The sequence below is a fragment of the Rhinatrema bivittatum genome, chromosome 16, assembly GCF_901001135.1.
Source record: "Rhinatrema bivittatum chromosome 16, aRhiBiv1.1, whole genome shotgun sequence".
NCBI lineage: Eukaryota > Metazoa > Chordata > Amphibia > Gymnophiona > Rhinatrematidae > Rhinatrema > Rhinatrema bivittatum.
Window position 1 is genome coordinate 7128647 of NC_042630.1, and position 22927 is coordinate 7151573.

General features: G+C 50.3%; 1 protein-coding gene across 1 annotated transcript in view; it reads left to right on the forward strand.

Moving 5' to 3' along the window:
• ACIN1 (apoptotic chromatin condensation inducer 1) overlaps positions 1-22927 on the forward strand; it is an 81848-nt gene that overhangs the window by 39815 nt on the left and 19106 nt on the right. Inside the window, exon 8 of the mRNA XM_029581417.1 lies at positions 16670-16823. Coding sequence (XP_029437277.1) covers positions 16670-16823 — 154 coding nt within the window. The remainder of the gene's footprint in view (positions 1-16669; positions 16824-22927) is intronic.

Consider the following 22927-nt stretch of genomic DNA (forward strand, 5'->3'; position numbering starts at 1 on the left):
AGATGAGCTGGCGGGTCCGCTGGAAAAGAGAGTGATGCCGAGAGATTGGAGGAGAGCGGTGGTGATCCCGCTTCCCAAGAGTGGGAGCAGAGAAGAAACTGGAAGCTACAGGCCAGTTAGCCTCACCTCGGTGGTGGGAAAAGTAATGGATGCGCTGCTGAAGGAAAGGAGAGTGAACTATCTATAATCTGGTGGGTTGCTGGACCCAAGGCAGCATGGATTCATTAGGGGAAGGTCCTGATGACAAATCTGATTTGTTTTTTTTTTGATTGGGCGACTAAAGGATTGGATCAAGGAAGATCACTAGATGTGATTTACTTGGGTTTCAGGAAATCTTTTGACTATAATACCGTGAAGGAGGCTCGTGAATTAAATGAAAATCTTGGGACTCAGTGCCAAAGTGGTGGAGTGGACTACAAACTGGTTCACTGATAGGAGATAGCATGCAATGGTAAATGGAACCTACTCTAAAGAGAGAAGCATCATAAGTGGAGTGCCACATGGATCGGTTTTGGAACTGTTTCTGTTTAATATCTTTGTGAGTGACATTGCGGACGGGATAGAAGGTAAAGTTTGTATATTATCGGATGATGCTAAGACCTGCAATAGAGCGAACATGCCTGAAGGAGTAGAGAGAATGAAAAGTGATTTAAGAAAACTGGAAGAGTGATCGAGGATTTGGCAGCTGGGGTTCAATGCCAAGAAGTGCAGTCATGAATCTGGGGTGCGGTAATCCAAAAGGGCTGTATGTGATGGGGGGTGAAGGGCTATTGTGCACGGATTGGGAGAAGGACCTTGGGGTAATAGTGTCTGATGATCTGAAAGCGGGAAAGCAATGTGACAAGGCGATAGCTAAAGCCAGAAGAATGCTGGGCTGCATAGAGAGAGGAGAAGGAGGTAATAATGGCCTTGTACAGATCCTTGATGAGGCCTCACCTGGAGTACTGTGTTTAGTTCTGGAGATCGAATCTGAAAAAGAATAAAGACAGGACCGAGGTTGTCCAGAGAAGAGCGACCAAAATGGTGTGTGGGGTCTGTATCGGAAGACTTATGAGGAGAGGCTGAAGGATCTGAATATGCACACCCTGGAAGAGAGGAGGTGCAGGGGAGATACGATACAGATCTTCAGATGCCAGAATGGTTTTAATGATGCATGTTCCTAAAATCTTTTCTGGAAGAAAGCAAACAGTAGAACTAGGGGTCATGATAATGAAACTTCAAGGGGGATGACTTAGAACCAACGTCAGGAAATATTTCTTCACGGAGACGATGGTGATGTCTGGAATGCTCTTCTGGAGGATGTGGTGAAGATAAAAGCAGTAAACTAATTCAAAAAGGCATGGGATAAACCCTGTGGATCCCTAAATGCTAGCGTTGGAAATTAAGAAAAGAGTGCATGGGGGATAACCAGCATGGAGCGGCAGCTACTTCCTCTGACAGAAGGCATGGGGATTACTACTTTTAACCAATTAGCTTACATGATTCGGCTGCAACCTCAGCATCTCTCTTTGCTTCGATGGCAGGAGGAGAAAAGGGGAATTTAATTCAGACAACAACCTACGCTGGGCCCTGAATTTTATGGTCTAGGGTACTGATGTGCAGACATTGTGGAAGAAAGAGCAGGACTGCTTCTAGGCCAAGTCCAAAAGCAAAGCACGTTCAAGCAGCAGCATTCTATGACGTCTCAGGACGGCTGCTCACTCTGTAAAAATGTTGCTAGCAATAATTTTGTTGTGGGTTTGACAGTTTCTTGGCTTTGATTTTTAATATTACTACCCTTAACAGAAGGCATGGGGTAACCTGCATGGACCAGCAGTTACTACCCTTAACAGAATCATGGGGGTAACCTGCACGGGGTGGCAGTTACTACCTTAAGAAGCTTGCTGGGCAAACTGGATGGACCGTTTGGTCTTATTCTGCCATCATTATGTATGTATGTTTTGGCATGGAGGGATTTGGTGAAGCAGGTAGGGATGATTGTACCGTCTAAGGGTGTACAATGTGGTTTTATTGGTGAAACAATTTTCAAAGTGCACTTATTGCAGAAGTCCACGTTTACACTTGATATAACCCACACATGGTTTTGCTTTCTTTTCCCATGTGTATATCCCATGGTGTGCAGTCAGGCCCAAGGCAACATCTGGATGATATGGCTCAGAGAGGTCATCCTATGGGCCAGAATTCTCTCCAGAACCATACTTAGGCCATCCTCGCCCCCCAGCGCTGGTCAGCACTGTACCCGCTGAGCACATGAGGTTGGTGTCTGGGAAGGAGGAGCACTCCACAGGCCTAGCAATCTCTTTCCACTACATCCTTTGTAGGCGTCGCCTTCTCAAGGTAACATGGTGGAGTCTCCTGTCAATGATGACATAGAAGTTTCCAGCAACTGCCTTTGTTTAAGCTTATTTATGGGTTTGCTGATGAAACATAAGACCAATCCTTGATCTGCAGATGAGACCAAGAGTGATGCAGGTGAAACCTGCAGTTGGAGTTGGTCTTTTTTCTCTTTTCTTATGTGCTTGTATTTGCTTGGTTTCCAAGCTTTAGGTAAGCGACAGTGATACTTCCATCTGACCCTGTCCAAAGCCAGTCCTCCCAGTTGTTGAGGTCTACCTTGCACATTTTAAGGTTGTGGTCGACGGTATCCTTGAACCTAAGGCATGGTCTTCCTTGTGATTTGTGTCCACTTTTCAGCTGGCCACAAAGCCCAGCTTTGGGAATTCTGGTATCCTCCGTCCTTATGTCGTGGCCTGTTCACAGTTTTCTATCCAGTCCTCCCCTTTTTCATAGCAACAGAGTGAAAGGACAGCAAATAAAGACCACAATTGGCCCATCGTGTATGCTCAGTTGTCTTCCTCACTTGCTCTCCACCACTGTGGGCAGACGAGCTCACAGATTCCCATTGCCCAAACAAACACTGGGTTCCCCCATTTCCTCAACCTGCTCCTCTGTATCTGTCCAAATTGTGCTCCTTCTGGCTGCTTCGTGGTTTTCCCAATTTTGTTGGAAGCCTAACGCAGCTTTACCTCTGATGCAAGGGATGTAAGCAACATGACTGGGCTACCTCTGGCAGTCAGCGGTTATATCCTTTAAGAATGCATGAAGGCAGGAACAAGAAATAGCTTCTTGAAAGTGCCGTTCTTCTGTGCAACATTGATGCCTTGGGTCACTCATCTCTGAACCTGCTCAGATCACTGCAGGGGGACAGAGGGTGGACAGGGCTTGGGCTGGAAGTCACAGAGCAATAGCAGGTCCCTCTGGTCTCTGCCCATCCTTCCCTTTCCACTCTGTGCCAGGTTTTAATGAATTCCTCTTCTTGCTTGCCTCCGCTGCCACCTCTGGGAGGCTATCATGAACACGCACACACCAGGATTTTCAGAAACACCTTGGAGGTATCCAGGCTATCAGAAGCAACCAGCGTAGACATGAGGACATTTCTGTTTCCGTCTCATTCCAGAGGAACTGAAGCATCAAAAGATACTGAAACTCTTCCTGTCTTAGTGTATTGTATTTACTGTGCCAAGGAGAAAGGCTGCAGAGAGGTATCAGAAGGACAAAGGCCAGAGAAAGTAAGGTAGAAAGCCCGTAAGGAAGGTAAGAGACCGGTTGTTGAGGTGCCGCTGTTCCTGTGTCCCCAGTTCTTGTCTTAGTGACAGCTCTCCTGGCCCAGTCTGCCTCAGGAGTGCTTCCTGCTGGGGTCTTCCTGTCAGCATTGAAGGGAGGGCGGGGAGAAGGAGCTTGGCCCCAATCTGCCCCTTTGCAAGATTCAAAAATCTTTAGAAAGATCCTGTAAGCTAAGAACTGAAGACTCCAAGGTTTACATGTGCGAAAGATACGTTTGAGCTGCTTTCATTAGAGAATGGGACAAAAGAAGAATTGAATTACTATATACAAATAACCGGACAGAATGAAAGCATGCTTGGGATGGACACAGAGGGCAGCAATAGGGACCAGGGATGTCATCGGGGATGGTGGGGAACCTGAGCCTTGAATTAAGCACGGGAACTTGTTTGATCGTTACCAATATTCCCTATAAGCGCTCACGGGACAAGGGAACTAGAGCGGCATTTCAAAGAGCACAGCGCACAGATTTGTACACTGCGTTGCACACGAGGACGTTCTGCACACACAGCCCACACAGATTCAGAGGGAACATTGGTCATTACCCAAAATGAAGCAAAGAGGGAAGTTGACCACCCTAAACACCCCGGTTAAGGAACAATTATCTTGCATGTGGTCAAGCTTGTATGGCTGATCCTTAGCCAAAGCAGTGAACACAGAAACAGCCAGGCAAGTGGGGTGGGTCTGCCTGTCCTTCCCTACCATCACCTATAGCAGTCCTGGAGGGGCCGCAAGCTGGTCAGGTTTTTCAAGATGCCTCTGATGAATATGGATGAGATAGATTGCATGTGCTGCCTTCATTATATGCAAATCTATCTCATTTATATTCATTGGCGATGTTCTGACAACCAGACTGGTTTGTGGCCCTCCACCATTGCAGTTTGACACCCAGATGTACAGAGTGGACAACTCTGGTCCTCTGGTTTTCAGAATATCCATAATGAGTATGTTTGAGAGACGTTTGCATGCACCATTTCTACTGTAAGCAGGTATATTCCCTGCATATTCATGGTAGATATCCTGAAAATCAGACCTCTTTATGGCACTCAAGGACCTGTGTTGACTTGCCCAATGTTATGTTACAGATCAGCAGACCCTACGGGTCCTTCCCCAAGGGTAACAAATCAACAAAAGGGGGAAATCGATATCTCCATCTCCATAGGAAGAGGTTTGTTATGCAAAAGTGGTGAAATTATGGAGTCTTTTGGCAGTGATGACAATCATGGCTAAGTGGAAGCCATGGACTACACCAATACAACCAGAATCTAGAAATAGTCCTGGAATTAATTACAGATGCACAGCTGGTTTATTAGCCTTCATCTGAATCACTGTGTTGAGATCATTTTTAAGACAGCAGAAGATGGTTGGCCTGGATGGATCTCTAGTTATCTTTCCGCCTGCTCAACCAACTGACCGTTTACCGGCCTCCTTGCTTTTATTTATCAACATTTGATATTCTGCCTCTTCCCAAAGTTGGTTTCAAGGTGGATTACAATAAATTTAAATGAACAGACATTAGAATAGTTTACGTCAAATCAGAATTTGCAATTAATGCAGCACTGAGATCCATATGTGAATCATTTCAAGAGTCCTTCATTGAGGGTTCAGGAATTTGGTCCTTTGTTGAAGGTTCAGGACGTTGGGGAAGGCCTTGCTGAAAAGCCACGCCTTAGCTTTTTTCCTGAACTTAAGGTAGCATGGCTCCAGGCACAGGATTTGTGAGACTTTGTTCCACATTTTTTAGTGGGTAACAGCTGTAAGCAGCAGCCAGGGGAAGCTCCGGTGAACACCAACAATCACTATAACCTTTGTTCCCAGACTACTCTGATTATTATCAGATAAGAGCTTACTATTAGAGGTTTGAGTACATGGAGGTTAAATAATTTATTGAAGGTCGTTTAGTGAATTCATGACCAGAGTGGGATTGGGAACTGGGTCTGTAGATGTCACAGTGAGTTGGTGGCCAGTGGTGGAATAAGCAGTCAAGTCTCCAGTTGTCACAGCAGAACCTTTGGAGATAGAAGAGGGAACCCCACCATCAAAAGAAGAGGGGGATCTACTGAGAAAGAAAGGGAAAACCACCATAAAGAAGAGAAAGAAAAGAGACTAACAGGTTGGATGGATGGAAACAAGCATTCTTAAGTGGAGAGTCCATGACTGACTCAGTCTGAGAGTCTGCGGAGTGCTGGTTGAAATTGAGGACCTTGGTTGGAATATGGGATATGGCACTACATAGTGCTTTAGGGAGTGTTGACCACTGAAAGAGAGATGTTTCCAGCCTGAGAAACACCCACAGCAGACAGAGGGTAACCATCGAGGGAGGAGAATATCAGAGACACCGAAGAAAAAGACCCATAGTCAAGCGAGACCAACTGCCGAGAGACAAGACCCACTACCGAGTCAGAGAATGAAGACAAGCAGCCAAGACCATTGCAGCAAGAAAGGGAGCATGAGCATTCATTCCTCTGGTGAGATGGCATCAATAAGGGCAAAATCTGGCATTGCACAGTGAAAGCAGAAGAGCTGCTGTTTGTAAAGGAAACATGTCTCAGCTATCCTGCCTCTTACCTACACGGTATTCTCTGCAATTCCAACCCTGTCCACTCTCAAAAACAAACAAACAAGAATTGGTTAGAATTGTAAATGAATATTTGTATTGTTTTGTACTAAGGTGAGCAGTAGTGCAGTTTGTTGCTCTCTCTGCCGAGTCAGGCGTCTGCCCCATATGTGTGTAGAAATGGGATATTCCAAAATCCCAGTCTTTCATCCTTCTAACGGGAACCAAAATGAGGAGCTGTTGCAGTACAGTCATAGGAAGTACAAAGGGTGCTGTGTGTACCGTAGTATCAGCTCTTGTCCTCTCTCACTCACTTCCTGGGTTCATCTGTCTTTTGATCTCAGCCTCTTTCTCACTCTCTGGTTCATTGATAAGTTGTATGTGTATAACATCTGCCAGTGCATAATGTCTGCAGGCTGAAGTGGGGTCCTGTGCTCTGCAGGCCACAGTTTCTGTGCATGCGGGTCACTCACGCCCCATGCTGTGTGTAATGTCAATGTGTGTGTGCAGGTGCTCACTCCCCACTCTGTAATGTCTGCACATTCAAGCCGCTTTCTCCTGACTCTTTGCGTAAGGTCTGTGTGCTTCTAGCCACTCCCTACTTTGTATATGCAGGCTGCTCAATGTCTGTGTGAAAGCCACTCATTCCCAAAGCTGTGTGTGTACAGGCTGCTCACTCCCCAAGCTGTGTATGTATAATGTCTATGCATGCAGGCCACATACTTCTCACTCTGTGTCCAAACTATTCACTCTCCACTCTTAATCTGGTAATGCTAGTGTGCAGGCCACTCATACCATACTCTTTCTGCGCTCTACTGACCTGTCACTCCCTACTCTATGCATGCAGGCTGCCTTCTCCCCACTGTGTATACAAGCCACTCACTTCCCATTTTCTGTATAATGTCTGCTGTCTGCTCACTTCCTAAGCTGTGTGCATAATGCTGTGCATGTAGGCCGCTCATTCCCTTCTCTGTAACGTGTGTGTGTGAAGACCACTTACTTCCTACTCTGTATAATGTGTGTGTTTGTATGTATGTGTAAAGGCCACTCATTCCTTACTCTACAACGTGTGTGAAGACCACTCGCTCCCCCGCTCTGTCTGTGTAATGTGTGTGGGTGTGTGCAGGCCTCTTACTCCCCATTCTTTGTAATGTCTGGGCTGTTCCAACCACTCACTCCCTACTCAGTGTGCACGGATCACTCACTGACCACGCTGTGTAAAAGAAAATTGGTTCTTACCTGATAATTTTCGTTCCTGTAGTACCGCGGATCAGTCCAGACTCCTGGGTTTTGCCCCCCCCTCTAGCAGATGGAGACAGTTTACCAAACAAAACTCTGCCTTATATAGAATGGTGCCATCTACAGTATGCCAAAACAGAATGGATCACAAAAACCTCCAAACTAACTATATACAGTAACCTAACAACCGCAAGCAGGCTCATCAACCCCCAAATGGATACAGAACCCGTGCTATTCAATTGATCTGCCTAGAAAATAACAATATACAGTGCGGATTCTCCATTCTCCTTAAACAACAAATGGGTGGGACTCTGGACTGATCCGTGGTACTACAGGAACGAAAATTATCAGGTAAGAACCAATTGTCTTTTCCCTATACGTACCCGGATCAGTCCAGACTCCTGGGATGTACCAGAGCTAACTTCACTTGGGATGGGATCCGGAGAGGCCCGCTCTGAGCACCCTTCTCCAAATCCTCCCATTCCTCTAGCCCGAACATCCAGACGATGTCTGGCAAAAGTATGTAGGGACTTCCACGTAGTTGCTCTGCAAATCTCAACTGGGGAAATCTGATGACATTCCGCCCAGGATGCAACCTGCGAACGAGTAGAATGAGCCCGAAGACCCATTGGCAAGGATCTACCTTCAACAAATACACAGAATTTATGGTCTCCTTCAGCCAACGAGCTATGGTAGTCTTCAAAGCCACGTTACCCCTTCGTGGACCACAGTACAAAAAGGTGATCCTATACTCGAAACCCATTGATAACCTCCAGGTAGTGCAGTAAAGCCCTACGAACATCGAGCTTCCGCAAATCCCTATAAAATGGATCCGATCTATCCAAGTCTGGAAAAGACGGAAGCTCTACCGACTGATTTAGATGGAAGGAGGACACCACCTTAGGAAGGAATGAGGGCACTGTACATAGAGAAACCCCAAAATCCGAAATTCTCAAAAAGGGTTCCCTACATGATAGAGCCTGAAGCTCAGACAGCCTGCGCGCAGACGCAATAGCTACCAAGAACACTACCTTCAAAGTAAGGTCCTTCACGGTCACCCTGCGCAACGGCTCAAAAGGTGCCCCGCACAAAACCTTCAGAACCACATTCAGATTCCATGAAGGACAGGGCTGTTGTCCCGGCCGACGCAAATGCTTTGCCCTCCCGAAGGAAATGAGAGACATCAGGATGATTCGGTAAGGATGTTGCATGAAGGTTACCACGTAACGAACCTAACGCTGCTACCTGCACGCGCAAGGAACTACACGACAACCCCTTTGCCAATCCAGCCTGAAGAAAATTCAAAATATCCAGGACATCTGTCCGAGTGGGAACAATATCTCTAGCGAGACACCAGGCTTCAAAGACCTTCCAGACCAGCACATAAGATAGAGAAGTAGAAACCTTACGGGAGCGCAAAAGCGTAGTCACTACAGCATCAGAGTATCCCCTGGATTTCAGACATCTCCTCTCAAAAGCCATGCCGCTAGGCAAAAGCGTTCAACCTGGTTGAAACAAATGGGTTCCTGATGTAGTAGATTCGGCATGTCCGGGAACTGTAATGGAGCCGCTACGGCTAGATTCACTAAATCCGCAAACCAGGGATGCCTTGGCCACTTGGGAGCTATCAGAACTACCTCCGTCGGATGCAACTCTATTTGGCGAAGGATCCTGCCTATGAGCGGCCAAGGTGGGAACACATAAAGCAGAACCTCTGTCGGCCAGGGAAGCGCGAGAGCATCCACGCCTTCCACTCCCATCTCCCTGCGACGAGCAAAGAACGAGGAGCCTTGGCATTCTTGAACATTGCCATGAGATTCATGCCCGGAGTGCCCCACTGGGCACAAATGATTTGAAAGGCGTCATCCGCTAGTTCCCATTCTCCTGGGCCTAGATGATTGCGACTGAGGAAGTCCGCCTGGACATTCTCCACTCCGGCAATGTGAGAAGCAGCTATACAGGTTAAATTCTGCTCTGCCCCTGAAATCAATAGACGAGCTTCTAATGCCACCGGTTGCCTCCTGGTTCTTCCCTGACGGTTGATATAAGCCACAGTGGTCGAGGTCATGGATCCTAACAATTGCAGGTAATCCCAGACCCTCAGAACTCGCTTGGATAACAAGGCACGCACCTGTAGCTGCAGCTTACACATCTGTTCCTCCGTGAGGGACACAGTCCCTAGCCGGTTGTCGAATAAAGCTCCCAAAAACTCCAGTGACTGGGAAGGTACAAACCGGCTTTTGGACTTGTTGACTATCCAGCCGAGAGACCTCAGCAATTGAAGAACCCGTGAATCGCCTGCTGGCATAGTAATTCCAATTTCGCGCGAATCAGCCAATCGTCCAGGTACGGATGTACAAAAAAGCCTTCTCTGCGCAATTGTACTGCTACCACCACCATAATCTTGGTGAATGTCCTGGGAGCGGTGGCAAGACCGAATGGCAGCGCCTAAAATTGATAATGCTGGCCCAATACGGAGAACCTCAGAAACCACTGGTGATCGGCCCGGATCCCGATGTGCAGATATGCCTCTGTGAGATCTAGGGAAGCAAGGAACACTCCCTGTCGGACCGACGCTATTACGGATCATAGCAACCATACAGAACCGAGGAATTCGTAGACATCTGTTGACCCTTTTCAAGTCGAGTATGGGCCGGAAAGTTCCCTCTCTTTTGGGCACCACGAAGTAAATGGAATACTGACCTCTTCGAAGCTCCGCTGACAGTACCGGAACAATGGCGCCGAGTTCGAAAAGACGCTGTAGAGTCTCCTTTACTGCCCGGCGTTTTGTTGCAAAATCGCAAGGGGAGACCAGAAATCGCTGGTGGGGTCGGCGTTCAAAATCTAACGCGTAACCGTGTCTTATCACAGTTAGGACCCACTGATCCGACGTGATTTTGGCCCACTCCTCATAAAATAGAGACAATCTGCCTCCCACCACTGGAACCGAGGAATGGACCGACCGCACATCATTGGGAGGGCTTGCCGCTTGGCACATTCTGACTGGAGCCAGGTCTCCCGAAATGTCTGCCTCAAAAGGATTGAGAATTTGCTTGCTGCCTGCTGGCATTGTGCCGAAAGGACGAAGGACTCCCTGGAAGTCCGAGGCCCCCGAGCTCCTCGAAATCAAGACCTGGAAGTAAAGGACCCTCTTGACTTCGGTCTATCTTCTGGCAACTGATGCACCTTATTCTCGCCTAAGGACTGAATCAGATCCTACAGTTCTTTCCCGAATAGTAGCTTGCCCTTAAATGGCAAAGTTCCCAGCTGCGATTTTGAGGAATCATCCGCTGCCCAGTTGCGAAGCCACAACAAATGCCTCGCTGACATGGCCGATACCATGGCTCTGGCCAATGTGCGAAGCAAATCATAAAAGACATCCGCACTGTAGACAATCACAGCCTCAAGTCGTCCTGCCTGGAGCGCCTTCTGTTGTGAAAACGACTCGGCTAGCAGCTGTTGTACCCAACGAAGGCCGGCGTGCAAAGAGAAATTACTGCACATTGCTGTGCGGATACCTTGAAGATCTTCTTGAGCTGAACCTCCAGCTTGTGATCCTGCACGTCCTTAAGAGCCGTCACCCCTGTAACCAGGATGGTAATCATCTTCGTGACCGCAGCCACCGCTGCGTCCACTTTAGGAACTCTTAACAGTTCCAAGGCCTCCTCCAGCAGTGGGTAAAGCTTGTCCATTGCCTTTGCCACTTTAAGACCCAAATCCGGGGTGTCCCATTCCTTGAAGAGTAAATCTGTCACCGAAAAGTGGAAAGGGAAAGCTGACGGCGGACCCCTCAGGCCTAACACTACTGGGTCTGTAGCCCCTAACCTAGACTCTTCTTGGGGCAGCTGGATACCTAATTCTCCAAGGATAGCCGGAATCAGTGGACCCAGTTCCTCTCTCCTAAAAAGATGAACAACCTTCGGGTCGTTGCCATCTGCCCCATGGGATCCCCGCAGACCTCCCTGCAGGTGTTCAGCATCCCCCTCAACCCCCCTCGGGGGCTGGGCGGGCAAATCTTGGTTGTCCTGGTCATCTGAGTCGGAAGAGGTATCCGGATCCGCCACCGGAGTCCATGCGCTAAAAGGCACTGTCCCCCCGAGGGACCCGGGTCCTGGTCGGACTTGGCTCGCTTCCGGGGTCCGGGCAGGGAGTCATGACTCTTCCGGACCTTAAAGGCCTTATGCATAAACAAAACATAATCCGATGAAAAAGAAGAATCAGAGGATATATCATCCCCATCACCATCTGGGTCCACAGCGATAGGCAAGGCCGGTTCCGCAGGTTTGTCCCCCTCAGGGACCTTGCGCTGCGGTGACAAGTGTGGTGGAGGGTCCTCCTCCCCGAGCGCCATCTATGCCATGGAGGCCACCGGTACAATCAGAGCCAAGATGGCGCCCGCTCCCTCAGACACTGACCCTATTGCATCCAAAATGGCGCTGCAGCTCCCCAAAAGCGCCTGCCACTGTTTGGACCTGAAGAAAGACCCTACTCTGAGTCATGGAGGCACCCTCTCCCCCCTGAAGACAATTCGCGCGACAAGCGCAGCACCATGGCCCAGTGCGGCATGCTGCAACTAAACAAACACCCCTGATTCCTGTAGAAAACGGAGCGCAAAGAGCCCCCAACACAATCAGCGAGAAGGGAGAGTCGAGCCGTGAAGTTAAAACAAACGGGGGAGTGAGCTGGGCTCCCCGGTATCACCCCCAGTGACCTCCACAAGCTGGCAATCGGGGCTCTCCACCCAGTACCTCAGCTGCCTCTGGAACCAGGGGGGGATGGTCCCCTCAGGACCTCACAACCCCCGGGAGGCTAAGGTGAACTCTGCAGTCCCTAGCACGCCAGTGGCTCTTGGTGCTGTCTTTTTTTTTAATTACCTAACTGCCCTGTCTCAAAATACCAACTGGGCTCTAGCACAGACTGTAGGTTTTGCACCTCCTCCACCTGCTGGAGACAGAAGAATACTGCCAGCCTGTAGGTGACACCATCCTAGATAAGGCAGAGTTTTGTTTGGTAAATTTGTCTCCATCTGCTACAGGGGTGGCAAAACCCAGGAGTCTGGACTGGTCCGGTGTGTACAGGGACTATCTGTTATCTACAAGCCACACTCTCCTCACTCCTTGTATAATGTCTGGGCTTTCCAGGCCACTCACTCCCCAGATTGTATGTGTAATGTTTGGGTGTGCAGGCTGCTTACTTCCCATTCCATGGATACAAGCCACTCACCCCACTCTTTTGTGTAATGTCTGTGCTTTACAGGCCACTCACTCTCCAAGTTGTGCATGCAGGCTGCACACTCCCCACGCTTTTTGTGTGCTACAAGCACTAGTCTAGAGTGTGTATGCAGGCTGCTCACTTCAGAGTCTGTGTGCAGGCTGATCCCTTCCTGCTCTCTGTACAGAATGCATCTCTTTAATTTATTTGAATATTTACAATTTTTTTTTTCTGATTTCCATTACAACAGTCACAGTGTGCTATCCTGCCTGCTCCCCTTTGACATATGATCTCCTTCTGAATAAGAGACCACAGCCGAACATAAAATGTGCCCTGCTGGGTCACACTAAAGGTCCATCAAGCCCAGCACCCTGTCTGCCACGGTGGCTCACAAAGCCAAAGAGTAGCTCCATTTCTGGTTGTACATCACCAGGGGACAAGCAGTGGCTTATGGCCTTTTCCTCTAGGAACTTGTCCAAACCCCTTTTCATGGCAGGTATACGCGATGCCTCGGCCACATCCCCCAGCAACAAATGCCACAGCTTGGTGGTGCACCGAGTGGAAAAAAAAATACTTTTGCTGCTTTTTAGTTTGTGGAGTGCCGCGCCCCCCCCCCCCCCCGGCTTATTTATTTATTTACCTACCTACCTGTGCCAACTCCCTCGCTAAGCATTCCAAATGTTAATTCTACAAACCCCCTTACCTGCCGACCCTCGCAATCTCCATGTGTGTGTAAATATATATATTTATATATACATACATATAGTGCTAATGTCAGTGCCTGATGGGCCGCTCCTATCTGTCACTATGTGTGGATCCTCCACCTGGCAGAACAGGCCGAGCCAGTCCTGGTTTTGCCCCAGGGCACGCTGGGACGTGTAGTTCTCGGGGTACAGAATCAGGACTGGCCAGGCCTGCCCGCTAGGCCACGGGAGGTTCCCATGGCAGCAGCAGCAGCCGTCGCGCTCTGGAAGCTTCTGTGCGGCACCGAGCGGGCGAGGAAGGGGTTAAGCGCGTGCGCCTGTCACCCGAGCTCCCGCTCTCTCTCCCCCCCCCCCCCTCCCCGCTCTCTCCGCAGTCGCCCCCTCCTCCGCGGAGGCTGCTGGGTAAGTTTCAAGATGGCCGCGCTGCATGTCTCCAGCCCAGGCTCCCGCAGCGGCGGCGGTGGCGGCAGTCAGTGAGCGGCAGGAGCGGGCGAACGGGCAGGGAGAGGCCGCGGCCCCTCCCCCTTCCCGCGCGGGAGGGGGGCTTTCCGTTTCCCCCGCCTTCCCTGCCACCGGGCTGTATGGGAAATGCTTTCGGAAAACAAAGACTGGTGAGACCTCTCTCCTTCCTTCCTTCCCTCCCCCCCTCCCTTGGGGCGGCCTCCCGCGCTCGCCTCTCCTCCTTTTGTCTGGCTGCTCCTTCCTCTGATTTATTTAAATCTCAAATGCACTCCCCCCGATCTAGAGTGATCCTGTTCTCCTGTGATGCTTCTGCGGTGGCGTTTTGGGGAGGGGAGATTCCTCGGGCCTGGGACACAGGAAGTGCCTCCTTGAGCCTCTGGATCTGGCGAAGTGTGCTTGCAAGTTCCCGGGCCGTCCCCTTCCTGGATAGGAGGCCTCGAAGCCTCCCTCCCCTAACACACCGCCTTTCATGTACACACGGAGGCCTGGATCCGCGGGCAGGCGGCATGTGCCGAGCTGTAAATCGGGAGTCCTGAGATCCTGTTCCACGGGGAGGGAGATGGGGGGGGGATCTATGTGAGTGACCTGTAAATCAGGACTCCTGAGATCCTGATCCACAAGGAGTAAGATAGTGGGGATCTGTGTGTGTGACAGATCCTGATCTACAGGGAGTAAGATAGTGGGGATCTGTGTGTGTGACAGATCCTGATCTACAGGGAGTGAGTTGGGGGATCTGTGTGAGTGACCTGTAAATCAGGACCCCTGAGATCCTGATCCACAAGGAGTAAGATAGTGGGGATCTGTGTGTGTGACAGATCCTGATCTACAGGGAGTGAGTTGGGGGATCTGTGTGAGTGACCTGTAAATCAGGACCCCTGAGATCCTGATCCACAAGGAGTAAGATAGTGGGGATCTGTGTGTGTGTGTGACAGATCCTGATCTACAGGGAGTGAGTTGGGGGATCTATGTGAGTGACCTGTAAATCAGGAGTCCTGAGTTCCTGAGCCACAGGTAATGAGATAGCGGGGATCTGTGTGTGTGACAGATCCTGATCCAGAGGGAGTGAGATGGGGATCTATGTGAGTGACCTGTAAATCAGGACTCCTGAGATCCTGATCCACAAGGAGTAAGATAGTGGGGATCTGTGTGTGTGACAGATCCTGACCTACAGGGAGTGAGATGGGGATCTATGTGACAGATCCTGATCCACATGGAGTGATCTGGGGGATCTGTGTGAGTGACCTGTAAATCAGGACTCCTGAGATCCTGATCCACAAGGAGTAAGATAGTGGGGATCTGTGTGTGTGACAGATCCTGATCTACAGGGAGTGAGATGGGGATCTATGTGACAGATCCTGATCCACATGGAGTGATCGGGGGGATCTGTGTGAGTGACCTGTAAATCAGGACTCCTGAGATCCTGATCCACAAGGAGTAAGATAGTGGGGATCTGTGTGTGTGACAGATCCTGATCTACAGGGAGTGAGATGGGGATCTATGTGACAGATCCTGATCCACATGGAGTGACCTAGGGGATCTGTGTGAGTGACCTGTAAATCAGGACTCCTGAGATCCTGATCCACAGGTAATGAGATAGCGGGGATCTGTGTATGTGACAGATCCCGATCCACAGGGCGTGAGATGGGGGGGATCTGTGTGAGTGACCTGTAAATCAGGAGTCCTGAGTTCCTGAGCCACAGGGAATGAGACAGATCCTGATCCACAGGGAGTGAGATATGGGGGGGGATCTGTGTGAGTGACCTGTAAATCAGGACTCCTTGAGATTCTGATCCACAGGGAGTAAGATGGGGGATCTGTGTGTGTGACAGATCCTGATCCACAGGGAGTGAGAGAGTGGAGATCTGTGTGTGTGACAGATCCTGATCCACAGGGAGTGAGAGAGTGGAGATCTGTGTGTGTGACAGATCCTGATCCACAGGGAATGAGAGAGTGGAGATCTGTGTGTGTGACAGATCCTGATCCACAGGGAGTGAGAGAGTGGAGATCTGTGTGTGTGACAGATCCTGATCCACAGGGAGTGAGAGAGTGGAGATCTGTGTGTGTGACAGATCCTGATCCACAGGGAGTGAGAGAGCTGAGATCTGTGTGTGTGACAGATCCTGATCCACAGGGAGTGAGAGAGTGGAGATCTGTGTGTGTGACAGATCCTGATCCACAGGGCGTGAGAGTGGGGATCTGTGTGTGTGACAGATCCTGATCCACAGGGAGTGAGAGAGTGGAGATCTGTGTGTGTGTGTGTGTGTGTGATACCTGTAAATCAGAAATCCTAGAGTCCTGAGGGGGAGAGCTGTGTGTGTTGGGTATTCATTTTAAATTGGGCGTTCTGGGACTCTCATCCCAGGGGGAGGGGAGGTTTGGATCCTTGATCCCCAGGGAGGAAAAAGGAGGATCTCTGTGTGTGGCTTGTAAATCAGAGGAGTCCTGGGAACCTGGTCCCTGGGAGGGAGGAGAGAAGAAGAGAGCTGTGTGTGATTTGTAAATTGGGCAACCCTAGGACTCTGGTCCCCAGGGGGTGGGGGAGAAAGAGAAGAAGCTTTGTATGCGAGTTATAAATTAGACTTCCTACCATCTTGATGATCTGGGGGAGAGCAGCAGAGCTGGGATCTGTAACAAAGTCAAGAGAGAGGGAGGCTAGCAGAAGCGGGTTGGAGGAGATCTGTATTGGCAAGAAGTTGGAAGAAGGGCAGAGTACAAGAGCAGCAGGTTGGTTTTGAAGGGAGGAGATAATTCATGTCAGATGGTCGATATGTGTGTACAATTTTTCGTACATATAATTGGAATCTGCTATGAACGTGTTAAATAATTTACAGAATATTATCCTGTGTGTTTCTAACATCTAACTCCCCCCACCCAGCAGTGTAGAGAAAGAAGCGGCCATGGATACGGAGGAAAGCAGGCCGGAAGCAGAGGGAGCCTCCGAGACTGAACTGCGGGACACTGTAGCCTCTGATCCCAATGAGGAGAGAACGGAGGCCGCCCCTCCTTCCGAGGAGGATGAGAAAAAAGAGGTAAGGTGACTCTCTCTCAGGGCCCCACATGTTTATAATTCCCCCTCCTTCATTTCTGTGAACTGGAGGAACTGGCCACCCGTCACCACTTATTCTGAGCACCAGGGGGGAGGGTTGAGCAGTGGGGAGAGGAGCTAGGGGTTGATGTGTTGGGGGTGCTAGAAGTGGGGTACACAGTGGGGGGGTGGAAACACTTTTTGTCATTAATCCTAGTTGAGAGGTGGTAGTTTGGTGAAGAGGAGAGGATGTCCCAGTGGGTTTTGCCATTTGTCATAAGACAGGAGGGGTAAATGTGATGGTGGAGGCCAGGGCATGGCTTGATCTGCCAGGGAAACTTTGCTGGCTCCAGAGGGAGCGGGGGCTGCCCATGTGTCTTCACCCCTGGCCCCAGGAGAACTGATAGTCCTGCCAGATTCTGAAGCGAGGTCAGAGAGATGTGCTGATCTCCTGCACTCCCACCGGGTTCACAGAGAATGTTACAAGCAGTTTGAGCCATTCCAGACACCCAGGAATATGTCATCTGCTGATATTGAGCAAAGGGCTTTTCCTGTACATACCCAGATCAGTCCAGGCTCCTGGGTTTTGCCTCCCTGCCAGCAGATGGAGACAGCGAAAGTTTTACTGACACTTAACCTCTTGTGCCACCTGCAGCTCTTCAGTATTTCTCTGTCTCCAACAGATGGGAGATGGTGCAGAATCTGCAGCTCTGAAGTTGTTAGGATTTTTTTCTTTTGAGCCTTCCTCCCGGGGGGTTTTGGATCCTGGTGGGTCCGTTCCTGTCTGGTTGAGGCAGACGAGCCGGGGGTTGGTGACCCTTTAGTAAGCTCGGTTCAGGCGCCCATGGAGTGTAAATCCGGTGGTTCAGATCCCTCCCCTTCACGAGGCTGCTCCTCAGCTGCAGGCTCGGGGGCAGATTCTCCTTTTTGAAGCTGAGTTCCTTTTTTTTTTTTTTTTTTCCCAGGGTTGCTAGCTTTATAAAGTTTACAAAAAAAACCAAAAACGTGCTGAGTGGTGATTTCTCCTCCTCAGCGGCTCAAGTTACTGTTCAGGGTTTTTTTCAGGACCGTGGTCAGCGTGCAGTGGGGCGCGGGTCGGCCTGCCGCATGGTCGGAGCCGATCCGCCTGCCGCATGGGTCGGAGCAGTGCGAAACGCCTGCAGTTGTTTTCCCTGCTGCATTTGGAGGCTTGTCAAACAGCGTGGCAGAGGGATGATCCCTTCCCCCTCAGCGCGGGAGCGGCGGCCATTTTGAATTATTTTTTGGCTGTTACCCCACTTCTGTCCCCGATCCTCACTGGCCTTGAAGGGGTTCAGAGTGACTCTGATCAGGCTGAGGAGCCCAGCGCAGCTTGGCCTGTGCAGCTTCAGCCTTTTTTGGCTGATTTGTGCTTTTGCTGCATGAGGCCTATTTGGCAAGCCAGCAGACGCATCTGCCCACTCGCAAGTGTGGTGGTCGGTTAGAGGGGCAAATGAGAGATCCAGTGGCGACTCTGATCCCTGCAGTCCCGGAGGGGGAGGATTCGGATGGTGCCGATGCTTCCCCGGTGGGGACGGGGACCCCGGGATTTCCAGTGTCTGAGGGCAACGACCCTAAGGTTGTACGTTTGTTCTGTAAGGAGGTGTTAGGCCCACTGATTCCTCAGGTGCTTCAGGAGCTGGGTCTTAACATGCCACGGTGGGATTCAGATCTCGAAGGTGCGGATCCGGTTCTCGATGGTTTAAGGGGACCACCAAGCTCTTTTCCTTATCACAAGCCTGTGCGGAACTTGTGGAGAGGGAGTGGAATACTCCCGAGGCCGGTTTGAAGGTGGGAAGAGCTGTGAGGAAGCTCTATCCCTTACCTGAGCAAATGCTGGAGCTCTTAGCGCCGCCTAAGGTGGATGCGGCAGTCTCTGCGGTCACTAAAAAGACGACTATTGCAGTTGCGGGATCCGCAGTGCTGAAAGATCTTCAGGATCGTACGGTAGAAGTCCTCCTGAAGAGGATTTTTAAGGTGTCTTCAGGCTGCCATTTTATGCAGAGGGCCTGTTTGCGCTGGTTCAGCAGCTTCAGGATCCCAGACAAGCTCGGGTGCTGATGCCAACAGGGCGGAGCGTTTAGAGGTGGCGGTGGCATATGGGGCGGATGCTTTATATGACTTGGTGAGAACGTCCTCTCGGATTATGGTAGCCGCTGTTTCCGCTCGGAGATTGCTGTGGTTGTGCAACTGGCCGGCGGATGTGTCCTGCAAGGCTCAACTAGCGTCCTTACCTTTTAAAGGGAAGCTCTTGTTTGGTGAGGATTTGGAGCAGCTGATAAAAAGTTTAGGGGAAAATACACTGCATGGGTTGCTTGAGGACAAGCCTAAGGGTGAGCAGCTCTTTCAGGTGAGGTCTCTCAGGCAGTCCCATCCAATCAGAGGTTTTTCGGTACCGCAAAAACAGTTCTCGGCTCGGGACCATGCTTGGGGTCGGTCCTTTGGTGGGGGTAGAAGACCCTTCCGTGATACCGGCACCAGTAGTGCAGCGGGAGTTAAATCATCCCAATGAGGCGGGGCTGGTCCACGCCATCGTTCCTTCTATAGAGGGCCGACTAATGCAGTTTTACGGGGCGTGGACCAAGATCGCTCCGGATCATTGGGTCCTCACGGTGATAAGAGACTGTATGCATTAGAGTTTGCAAAGCCCATTCGAGAGTTGTTTCTGGTTTCCCAATGCGGGTCATTCAGCAAGCAGCTCGCAGTTTGGGAAACTGCGTCGGTTGCAGCAGTTCGGGGTGGTGGTTCCCATCCCTCGAGTTGAGCAGTAGACGAGAAGATATTCCATTTACTTTGTCTTCTCAAAGAAAAAAGGCACTTTCTGGACTTAAAGAAGGTGAATGCTGCACTCAGGGCTCCATGTTTTTGCATGAATACCCTCAAATCTGTTATTGCAGTGGTTCGCATGGGCGAGTTTTGGCGTCACTGGATCTGACAGAGGTCTAACTTCATATTCCCATTTGCTGGGATCATCAGATTTCTGTGGTTTCTGGTTCTCGGTCACCATTTCCAGTTTCAGGCTCTTCCCTTCAGGTTGGCCACGGCGCCTCGCACTTTCACCAAGGTGATGGGGGTGGTTGGGCAGTGTTGCATTGGGAAGGTATTTTGGTGCATCCTTATCTGGCTGACTGGCTGATCAGGGCAAAATCTGAGGCTCTTTGTCATCAGTTGGTGCAGAAGTTGGTCCACTTGCTCGAATCGCTCGGTTGGGTGGTAAACCTGACAAAAAGTCACTTGGTTCTTCGCGTATCTAGGTGCCCAATTCAATACGCAGCAGGGCAAAGTCTTCTCGATGGTGGAGTGGGCTCAGAAGCTGCAGAGGCTGATTCGGCGTTTGCTGTCCATGCTGGTTCCCAGGGTGTGGGATTATTTGCAGGTTCTGGGTTCAATGGCTTCTACCCTAGAACTGGTCCCGTGGGGGTTTGCGCATATGAGACCTTTGCAGGAGGCTCTTTTGGCGTGCTGGGATCCGCTCTCGGAGGATTGTTTTTGTTACCCTGCCTCTCGAGGGTGGCTGCTGGATTGGTGTGCCTTTGGAGTTCCCGATTGGGTAGTGTTTGCTACGGATGCCAATCTTTCTGGTTGGGGTGCTGTTTGTCAGCACCAATCCACTCATGGTTTTGGGACAGACGAGTAGCCCTGATCGATCAGTTGGTTGGAGACCAGGGCGGTGCGACTGGTTGTACGGGCCTTCCTGCCTCTGATCAGCGGTCGGTCTGTAAGGGTGCTGCTCGACAATGCGACTACGGTAGCTTATATCAATCATCAGGGCGGGACCAAGAGTCGAGCGGTGGCCCAGGAGGCTCAGGAGTTGATTCAGTGGGCGGAGCAACATTTGGAGTGCATAGCGGCTTCACACATAGCAGGTGTGGAAAACATGCAAGTGGATTTTCTGAGTCGCAAGATGTTGGATCCTGGAGAATGGGAGCTATCTGAGATAGCAATGCAGCTCATCCGGGAGAGAAGGGGGGATCCTCATGTAGATCTAATGGCGACTCGTCAAAATGATGAAGCATTTCGGTTTTTCAGTTGGAGACGAGAGTTCGGGGCTGAGAGCGTAGATGCTCTGGTGGTGCCCTGGCCTCGGGGAGTGCTGCTTTATGATTTCCCTCCATGACCCCTAGTGGGAAAGGTGTTGCATCGAATAGAGAAACACCAAGGCGAGGTGGTCTTGGTGGCTCCGGAGTGGATCTGGTCAATCTAACCGTGGACAGGCCGATTTGGTCACATTTCGGGTCTTCTTCGCCAACGGCTCATATTTTCAGACCAGGCTGCTCACTTTTGTCTAGCAGCCTGGCTTTTGTAAGGCATTTGAGGCACAAGGGCTATCCCGAGGCAGTGGTGACGGCACTCTTGCAGGCTAGAAGAAAGTCTACTTCTCTCTCGTATGTCAGGATCTGGAAGGTTTTCGAGACCTGGCGTGATGCTCGTGGAGTGTGACCTCTGGAAACTTTGGTGGTGGATATCTGGTACTTTCTGCAGGAAGGTTTAGTTAAAAGCTTGGCGCTAGAGTCTCTTGAGGTTCAGGTGGCGGCTTTATGTACACTTAGGGGAAGATTGAAGATGCTGCTTTGTCGACTCATGTGCGTTTTTTGCGGGGTGTGAAGAATTTACGTCCTCTGGTGCAGAGTGTGTCCACCCTGGAGTCTTAATCTAGTCCTTAAGGGTTTGTGAGGGGCGCCCTCTTAAGGATTTGACTCTCAAAGCCATGTTTCTGGTGGCCATTTGTTCAGCTAGGAGAGTTTCTGAGTCACAGGCCTTGTCTTGCTGTGATCCGTTTCTAAGGATTTCTGACTTGGGTGTGTCCCTGCGTGTATGGTACCTTCTTTTTCACTGAAGGTCATTTCCACTGTTCACGTGAATCAGACAATGGAGCTTCCAGCTTTTCCAGAGGTGGATGCTTCTGCTCCTCACGTGAGGGAGCTTAGGTTGTTGGATGTCCGCAGGTGGTGTTAAGGTATCTGAAGGTAACTAATGATTTTCAAAGGTCGGACCGTATTTTGTCCTCTGGAGTGGTCCGAGGCAAGGTCTTCAGGCTTCGAAGGCTACCATTGCATGATGGCTGAAGGAAGCTATTGGGTTGGCCTACATGTGCAAGGGTTGACCGGTTCCTAAGGGGTTATGTGCTCATTCGACGCGCTCTCAAGCTGCTTTGTGGGCGGAGGCCCAGTTAGTTTCTCTGCAAGAGATTTGCAAGACGGTGACTTGGAAGTTGTTGCATACCTTAGCGAGGCATTATCGTCTGGATGTGGGTGATCCATCCTTCAGCGAGAGTGTTCTACGAGCGGGACTCTCCACGTCCCACCCGATGTAGGGAGCTTTGGTACACCCCAGGAGTCTGGACTGATCTGGGTACGTACAGGGAAAGGAACATTGGCTCTTATCTGCTAATTTTCATTCCTGTAGTACCACAGATCAGTCCAGACCCCGCCCGATTTGTGGAGGAGTAGAGTCGTCCAATTAGTCTATTTTCTAGCTGTATATAATGCAGGCTGTTTAAAAAGAGAAAACAGAGAACTTGAAAACGTATACAAGTTAAGAGTAGTTGATGTTTGGAAGTTTTTTTGAAGTTTCTTTCTTAAGCTTTGATACAGTTCAATACTGAGGAGCTGCAGGTGGCACACGTGGTTAAGTGGCAGCGACAGTAAAACTTTCTCTGTCTCCATCTGCTGGCAGGGAGGCAAAACCCAGGAGTCTGGACTGATCTGTGGTACAGCAGGAACGAAGATTAGCAGGGAAGAAGCAGTTTTCCTTTTTAAAAACCTGGCCCCAAACTGATTGACAGATGGGATGGTTCAACACTGCTACAAAATGGGAGTCGTAAAAACAGTTCCCTTCTATATTTTCCAGTTTTAGAGGGATTGGCATTGGATGGCCTGATCTGGGCATAGCAGGTGTGGGCCAGTGAAGGCGCACCCTCCTGTCAGCCTCCCACCAGGCCAGGGCAGGTCGCCCACTTCTTTCCCAGGGCAGATGGAGGCAGTGCCTCTCTCACAGAGGCTAGCGCCACTCACCTGGGGGCAGGTGCCAGCATCCCCACAGTCTGAGAGCCAGCAAAGGATCCCCGCCAGAGCCTGGATGGTGGCAGGC